Here is a 9,098-nt window from a genome sequence, read left to right as displayed (position 1 = left end):
TGGGTGACAGAGTGAGACTCCAACTCTAAAAAATAAAAAAAGAAAAAAGCAAAAATTGATTTATATCTTCTTGTTAATATTCAGTAAGTGCCAAGATACTTCCAGAAATAATAATACATAGTAAAACCTTTGAAATGACTCAATCTCATTTTATACAATTTGCTATAATTTGTGTGTATGTGTTTGTGTCCACAAAACATTTATGGCCTTGCCATGAAAAGTCCAAGGTTGACAGATTACTTTTAAAAGTCTTTTGGCTACTTCTTCCAGATCTTTAAGCCATCATGTGAAAACTCCATATAAAACTTTCATATATAAGCTCAAAAAATGTAAGCATTATGTAAAAAAATACATGTAATCCATGGAATATGTTTTTTCTTATTAATAAACATGGTTAAATTTATGGAAGCCATTTATCCAATATCCTCTCACAATATAAAGTTATGCTCCTCCACATATCGCCTGGATTAAGACAAATGGTATTATCCATGGCAGTACTATCTGTTCTTTCTTTAGACTTAAAAAAAGTAATCAACCTGCATCAGTACCAGTAAAACTTATTTTCTGAAATATACACAGAGGTGAAGTATACACAAAATAAATTTTTTTTTTGTTTGAGTTGTAGTCTCACTCTGTTGCCCAGGCTGGAGTGCAGTGGCACACTCATGGCCACCACAGTGTCAACAAGCTGGGCTAAGGCAATCCTTCCACCTCAGCCTTCCAAGTAGCTGGAACTACAGGCACATGCCACCACACCCAGCTAATTTTTTTATTTATTGTAGAGACGAGGTCTCATCAAGTTGCCCAGGCTGGTCTCGAACCACTGGACTCAGGCAATCCTCTGGCCTCGGCCTCCCAAAGTGCTGGGATTACAGGCTTGAGACTCTATGCCTGGCCCAAAATAAACTCTTAAGATACAATTATATTTATCCAACTGAACATTAAGGGGAAATGAGTCTCTCTATGTCATATTGTGAGCTCAAGAGGGTTCCTACTTGTTAAACTATTAAGTTCTAGTCAGCTCAAAATATATTTCAGTGCTAGGTGCAGTTTTCAGTTAGTGAATTAATAAAATCTGTGGGTACAGCATTCCTATTGTTCCTTTTTGGCAGATTATTTAGGTTTTTCTGTTTTGTTTTGTTTTTTTTTTTTTTACCAATTTTGATATGTGTTCAAAATAAATGATTCATTGTCACTGATTTCTACTGTCAGAACTATGAGTCATCCAGTTCTAGTTTGAATGGAAACAAGGATGTAAAAGTGACATGGTCTGAGAATGACAGCCTCTCCTGAAGGGCAGGTGAAGGATCAGTGACCTCTGGGCACATTGGTCCATTCTGGTGAATCACTGCTTTGGGGAGGTGACAGACCCTGTGGCTCATAAAACCTGATGATATTAAGAAGAGGGAAGGAATTCACACTTAAATGTCAGGGTCACTGCTAGAAAACAACTTAAAAAATTCAGGTGGGGTAAGAAAAAAATACCATATTCTAAAGTGAATTACAAATTTTTTTTTCTTTTAAAAGTATTGAGGAAAACCCATATCATACAGATGTTCATTACTTATTCAATGTACACCACTGGGAGATAAATAGAACTGTTAGAATATAAAACGCCAAGGGTAATTCAACTACTGCAGTGTAAGTGTGGCATAACTGATTCGTCATGACATACAATTTTCTAAAAGCTATTCTGTTAGAAGGCAATAAATGAGTGCATAAATGATTTACACTCTTCTGAACCACAGTTATTATTCAGTATTTTATTTTTAAAAATATATATACCCTGTACTATTATGTTTATTCTCCAGAGTATAATAAAAACATAATTGAATTTGATGAAAAATAGACTTGATTCTAAATGTAGCATACAGCACACTCAGCTACTCCTTATTTTGTCCCTTGTGAAGATCAATGGTCACTTGAGGTGGTCCTGTTCTAGGTTTGTTTTAATATATGGGCAATGAAATATTTTTAATTTAAAAAATATGTCCTTATGTTCTGGGCTATATTTTCTTTTTAGCACTAACATCATGAGTTTTGACCTAATAACAATTATGAATGCAAAATACAATATTTTAATCATTGTTTTATTTTAAAATATGATTTCTTATTGACCAGTTAGGCCAAGAAATTAAGCACAGATGGTTTAGTCAATAAAAATGAAGTCACATATAACAAAAGCATCAGAGTGCAGTGACTTGTTTTGTGTTGATAGAGCCTAAATGCCACTGTAAAAGAAAAACTTTACCTTTTTAAAAATACTTCAATTTATTTGTCTTTCTTTTTCTTAGACAGGGACTTGCTCTGTCACCCAGGCTGGAGTGCGGTGATTATAGCTCACTGCAGGCTCCAACTCCTGGGCTCAAGTGAACCTTTCACCTCAGTCTCACAAGTAGGTGGGACTATAGATGTATGTCACAATGCCAGCTAATTTTTTTTTTTTTTTTTTGTAGAGACAGGGGTCTCGCTATGTTGTCCAGGCTGGTGTCAACTTCCTTGTCTCAAGCAATCCTCGCCCCTTGGCCTCTCAAAATGCTGGGATTACAGGCATGGGCCACTATGCCTGGCCTCAATTTTTAAAACAAACATCTCTGGAATTTAGTCAAATGACTTGTATATTTAAGCAAATATGATTTTCATTTGAGTTCTTTGTGTTAGAAAATGTTGAAATATACAAATGTATAATATCAAAATTACACATAAGTAAATAAATTATTTATTTATTATAAATAAATACATAATTACACTAAGGTTACATACATTCTCAGTATTGTTGTCATATATATACACTATCTTTTAAAAATATATATAAGATGTACGTATAGTGTATGCATATTGTAAGGGCAAATACAAATTAAAAATAAGAGTTTTAATTCTCCTTGTTGAAATAAAAGTTAAAAAAATTCCAATCTGCTGCGTTCTGGCGATCGTTTTGCCTTAGCTTTCCAAGTAGCCAGCACTATAGGCGCGTGCTATCATGCCGGGCTAATTTTTGATTTATTATAGAGATGAGATCTCGGCAAGTTGCCCGGGCTGGTCTTGAACCCACAGTCTCAGGTAATCTACTCATAGTCTCCCAAAGGAGCTATATTTTTGAAATGCAACCATCAAGGGAGATCTCACAGTTTCTGAGAGAGTAAGAGCCTAACTTCAGTGGGCACCTTCCTCCAATTTACAAAACTATCCCCAGTCATAAAGATACAAAAAAATTTATTTCTCCTTAGGATAAAGTCAATAAGCTAACACAGGTGGTCTCCCTAATTACTGTGGCAAAGTTAGATGAACTATATATGATAACATGTGCTGTATTCTTACCTGAGGACTAATTACTGTTTATCTTGATAATATGTAATGTAATGGGTTGTATCTCTTAGCCTATATAAGAGGAGAGATTCCTTCGGTCTTGGCAATCTCTTAGTGATTGCCATTGATACCCATCATATTCTGGTTTAATGCTTATTCAATAATAAAAATGTATTCTTTCTCTACCACATTCATGGAACAGATTTCTGGGATGTGAGAGATTTTTTTTTTTTTTTTTTTTTTGAGTTGGAGTCTCACTCTGTTGCCCAGACTGGAGTGCAGTGGCTGCTCCCAGCCACTGCAGCCTCGACCTGCTGGGCTCCAGCGATCCTTCCGCCTCAGCCTTCAGAGTAGCCGGAATTACAGGCACGGGATACCACACCCGGCTAATTTTTTGATTTATTGTAGAGATGAGGTCTCACCTGCCCAGGCAGGTATCGAACCCGCGGGCTCAGGCAATCCACTCACCTCAGCCCCCCAAAGGCACGGGATTACAGGCTGAGCCAACGAGCCTGGCTGAGATTTTCTTTTTAAGTATAATTCCCCAACAGTATGCTATCTTTTGAATTTATTTATGCCCATTGTTATAATAGAGAATTAACTATTATGTAAAACAGAAGGAAAAATATGGGAATATTTCACTTGCTTGGTTCAGTTTCTTTGAAAATTCAATATAACTACAATTTACATTTTAAAAAAAGAAATGCCATGTATCATTGCACAATAGAAATTTGTACTGTGGTTTGCACATTTATAACCCACATGAGGTGAATTAGAACCTTTGATCAAAAGGATTCAAATAAATTAACTACTTGAATATAGCACCCACAAATATAATGATGAAGACAGAGTCCTTTCTATCAAAGAATCTGTATTAGCGGAAAACTACTGAACTTCCCTTGTTTCCCCCAGGAACTACCTTTTGGGGTAGTTGATGAAGACTAATCTGGTACAGCAACTCTCTGAGGAGTTCCAAGTTGCCTATTTAAGTGAGAAGAAGTCTTGAAATGACACACATGAAAAAATGATTTTTTTTTTTTTTGAGTTGGAGTCTCAATCTGCCCCTTCCCTAAAATTTAACACAATTATCTTTATTTGATTAGTACTTTTAGTAAGTACTAATCTGTCCCCCAGACTGGAGTGCAGTAGCACGCTCCCGGCCACCACAGCCTCGACCTACTGGACTCTGGCGATCCTTCCGCATAAGTCTTCCAAGTAGCTGGAACTACAGGCACTCGCTACCACACCTGGCTTATTTTTTTATTTATTGTAGAGATGAGGTCTAAGAAAAAATGATTTTTTTTAATGTTCTGTTTTCGGCAACTGAAGCAATCATGACCTCAAATTAGCTAGCTGTCAATATAATACTTTAATTTCAAACTTTTAATTTCTGTACTTATCCTTCAAAAAAGAAAGCTTAACTATAAATATATTAATAAAAAGCCAGGACACCAATATTGGCAAACTTGAAGAAACCATTAGTAGCAATTCAATAAACTTTAATTTGCTTTTGTGAAGACAGTGCTTATATTTTCTAGTCTTATTAAAAGTACTAATCAAATAAAGATAATCGTGTTAAATTTTAGGGAAGGGGCAGTCTAATCAATATTTTTCAGGAAAGTTAATGATAATTATAACCTAAAATTATCTAAGAGCAGAAACCACTAAAACCAGATTAGGTGAATTTCATGTAAATGAAAACAGTTTGTTTTCAATAATTGGCAATATTTACCTTGTAGCATTTTGTTCTATCTTTTCATCAATATCACTGAAGATCTGCTTAAACTCCAAGTCTCCAGGAAATGCGTTTGACAAACAATGCAGGTCAAAAGAATTATGGGAATATTCATCATCCCAATCCATCCTGAGGAACAAATAATAAAACATGTCACTACCCCCAAAATGAGCGGTGGGAAGAAGAAACCCATCTTCAGTTGTGAAGCTAAACCAAAAATAATAACTCCCATTTATAGGCACAATGAATTGTAGCAGTGGGAGAACTAGGGTATTATTAAGCCAGGTAGAGTGTTTTGTTATTTAAATTTCATGAGGTGTGACCTAATTTTCACATTTCTCTATGGTTTGAAAGTTGAACAAACCAGGAGTCCTCAGAGGGTACTTAAGCATCCCATTGCTTCTCACTGTAACCAAGAACTGCAAAGGAAATCACAGAGCCCACCACTGTGAACAAGGGTAGGGGTAGCAAGAATTCAACACCTTCCCTCCACCCTTGGCAATACACTGCCCTGGAAATTGTAACCTCAGACTTAAAGCCTCACTTCTGAGCCTGTTTATATATGAAGAAGGCAAAATTTACCTTGAGTTCCTCTAGCACTCCTTGACAACCTCTCAATATTGCTAACTGACTAAAAACGGAAGGATGTGCTACTCCTTGAGGCACATGCATTTTCATACTACCAAGCTTCATTCATTCATTCTCTAGATATGTACTGAATGTGTGATAGGTTACAGGCACTGCTGTGGAAGCTGCAATTAACTGCAACAAGTTAAAGTCTCAGTTTTTTTCTGGTGGGAAGATCCAATTGAAAAACACATAACCATATACTTTATCAAAGACTACATGGTGAGAAGTGCTAAGAGGACAAGTAAAGCAGGGCAATGGGTTAGAGGTAGAGTGATAGAGCTGGGGCAGATTGTGTGCTTTTATTTAGGAATACCAGGGAAAGGCTCTCTGAGGAAGTGACATTGAAGTATAAGGAAGAAGAGATGAAGTTGTGGGAGAGGAGGTAAGCGGGAAAGACAAACTAGCCTCTTGATTACTTAGGCCAAGAAATGACTCTTTACCATATCTGCTCATACTTCACTGGTGAGAGTTAGTCTCATGGTTCTATGTGGCTGCAAGCTTGGCTGGGAAATGCCATTATTGCCTGGCCAGCTGACTCCAGGAAAACTCTACACCAGGGAGGGAGATCATTCATCTTTGCTAGACAGTTAGCCTTTCTATCACTGCCATGCATTTGGTTAATCTTGATTTTTCTTTTTCATACTATTGATTTGTCTTAAATGTCTGAATGAAACTTGGTTATCCATTCTTATTTATCAACAAAAGACTAGGTTGATACATATTGATAGCTAGCAAAGGTTTTCTCTACCATTTTGAGGGTCGTTTTATTCAAAAGTCTCTCCCCTCCAGAGTAGGAAGGTTGATTCAGACACTGTGAGTGGATGCTACATATCTTTGGTCAGGCAAATTTGCACAAGTGACCAACAAGATTTCATAATAGTGAGAGAGGAATGATTTAGTTTTTTCATTTTGAAGTCAATCTGCCTCTTTGTTGCCTCCCAGGCCTTTGTAGAGGTCTGGAAGTAACTTACTAATAGAATCTGATCTGTTTCTCACACTCTGGTTAACATCCATTCTATATGCCCTAAGCACCTAGATTTTCAACATTGTTTAGAAACCCTTCAAGAAAGCAAGTGCTGCAGCATAATGACAGGAAGAGCCTGACTTGGTTAGTTGCTCATAGACATTTCTCTAGCTTGCTCTCTCTTCGATGACAGTCCTGCAGCCTACTTCATGCTTTAATTTTTGTGCCTGAAATTGGCATTACTCCAGAGAATGGCTCTTACTACCATAGTGATTTCCTCTTTTGCATATCGTAGAGTGTGGTTTCCACGCTTCCAGTTTTTTCATTGGTCTGAGCCTATTTTCTTTCTATCTTCCAAAAATACTCAAATAGTGCCTCATATTTCTTTCATGATTGCTTTTCTATATGTCTTTACTGACATTTCAACGGAATTTTAGGAGGGAAGAAAAATAAATATGTGTAATTAGTCCTCCATCTTCAAAATTTTCTTTTAATTTTTCAAACTAAGGCAAACATGCAAAAAATTATGAGACTCTGAACATTTGAAATTTTACATAGAATCTTTTCAAGTGTAGGCTAATATGGTAGAGACCAACTACTTACTCTCTATATAAATATTTTCAAATGCAAATGCTGGTATATTAATCGCAGCATTAAATGATATAAAGTCATAAGCCTCATAGAACACTTTGGCTAAGGTTGGTCCTATAAGACATTCTTGTGAAATATAGTCTAGTGATTATCTATCTATCTAATCTGTTTTCTATTTCTTTTCTACCTACAGCTGAACTATACATACTATAAATGTAAGTTTAAATTTATATTGTACTTAATAGCATTTAAATACTATTATCTATTTATAAAATTATTTTACAGTTAAAATTATATTTTGGTATATAAAATAGATTACCAGAGTCAAACTTAATTTTGAACATTATTTTCCTGGTATAATACAGAAACAGTCAATACAATTTAATGGGACACTTCTAAAAATTAGAACCTCTGGACTTACAGATTTAACATACAGTTCTGACTATGTCATAACCTATTTCAGTATATATGACAAGTAATCACATGAGCTAGGAGCTGGTGAATGGGAACTAGGCAGCTGGTGAGAGTAGGTAAGGCCTATAACTCAGAGTTTACATCTCAATCCTGCTTTGTTTTTACTTTTCATTGCGCACGTTACAACTTTCATAGTGGTAGAAAAACAAAAACAAAAATGTTCCAAATGAAAAGCAGCTCTAGCCGGGCTCGGCGGCTCAGCCTGTAATCCCGCGCCTTTGGGAGGCTGAGGTGAGTGGATTGCCTGAGCCTGAGGGTTCGAGACCCGCCTGGGCAGCGAGACCTCATCTTTACAATCAATCAAAAATCAGCCGGGCATGGTAGCACATGCCTGTGATTCCGGCTACTCAGAAGGCTGAGGCTGAAGGATCGCCGGAGCCCAGTAAGTGGAGGCTGCGGTGGCCGGGAGCGGCCACTGCACTCCAGTCTGGGCGACCGAGTGAGACTCCAACTCAAAAAAGAAAAAAAAAGAAAGGCAGCTCTGAGTTCTGATCATAGCAGAGATTACAACAAAGAAAGTGAAATTTTTAACTAAAAGCAAGATGTAAGATTTCTAGATAATTAATGAGCAGATTGGCTAATAAGTAAATATTACTAAGGATGTGAAGAGGCAACTTAAAGTTTTATCTATATGCTATTAAACATTATAGGAAAACATTAGATGCTAAAAAGGTAATTTTATTTTATTTTTATTTTTATTTATTTATTTATTTTATTTTTTTTGTGTTGGAGTCTCACTCTGTTGCCCCAACTGGAGTGCAGTGGCTGCTCCCGGCTACTGCAGCCTTGACCTGCTGGACTCTGGCGATCCCTCTGCCTCAGCCTTCCAAGTAGCTGGAATTATAGGCGCGCTCTACCATGCCTGGCTAATTTTTTGATTTATTGTAGAGATGAGGTCTCGCCAAGTTGCCCGGGCAGGTCTCGAACCCACGGGTTCAGGCAATCCACTCACCTCGGCCTCCCAAAGAGAGGTATTACTGGCTGAGGCACCGACCCCGGCTAAAAAGATAATTTTAAAAAATCTGTGTATCTGGGCATATACCTCCTAAATGTTAAGGTTCTACTGTAAACCCATTTTAAAATAACTAAAAACTGTTGTACATATTTTATTTCAAATCAATATGGTTAACAATGTGGTGACTATAACATTTTGTACAGTATATCTAAAAACTGAAGCCTAAAATTAAAAGTTAAAAGCATTTTTTGATAAGTGGCAGACTTTTTACATTCACATACTGTATTTTTCCATAAAACACTGCTGATTAACCACAATACGTAGAATTGAACATTTTGTTAAAAAAGGAGAAATAATGCTGAAATATACTAAGTTATTAAGTTTTCTTGCATTCTAAAAGTAGAAATCGCCAAGATCATTTGGCCATATTTTTGTTTTTATTT

At 36.5% G+C, this 9,098-nt stretch overlaps 1 protein-coding gene across 1 annotated transcript in view; it reads right to left on the bottom strand.

The window, feature by feature from the left end:
• KIAA0825 (KIAA0825 ortholog) overlaps nt 1-9,098 on the bottom strand; it is a 71,950-nt gene that overhangs the window by 11,311 nt on the left and 51,541 nt on the right. The window contains exon 3 of the mRNA XM_008051952.2: nt 5,039-5,170. Coding sequence (XP_008050143.1) covers nt 5,039-5,169 — 131 coding nt within the window. The 5' untranslated portion in view covers nt 5,170. The remainder of the gene's footprint in view (nt 1-5,038; nt 5,171-9,098) is intronic.

The sequence above is a fragment of the Carlito syrichta genome, unplaced genomic scaffold (assembly GCF_000164805.1).
Source record: "Carlito syrichta isolate Samal-C Ts95f unplaced genomic scaffold, Tarsius_syrichta-2.0.1 Scaffold247153, whole genome shotgun sequence".
Classification (NCBI taxonomy): Eukaryota; Metazoa; Chordata; class Mammalia; order Primates; family Tarsiidae; genus Carlito; species Carlito syrichta.
Note: the sequence above shows the minus strand (reverse complement) of the source record. Positions and strands in the feature narration are given on the sequence as shown.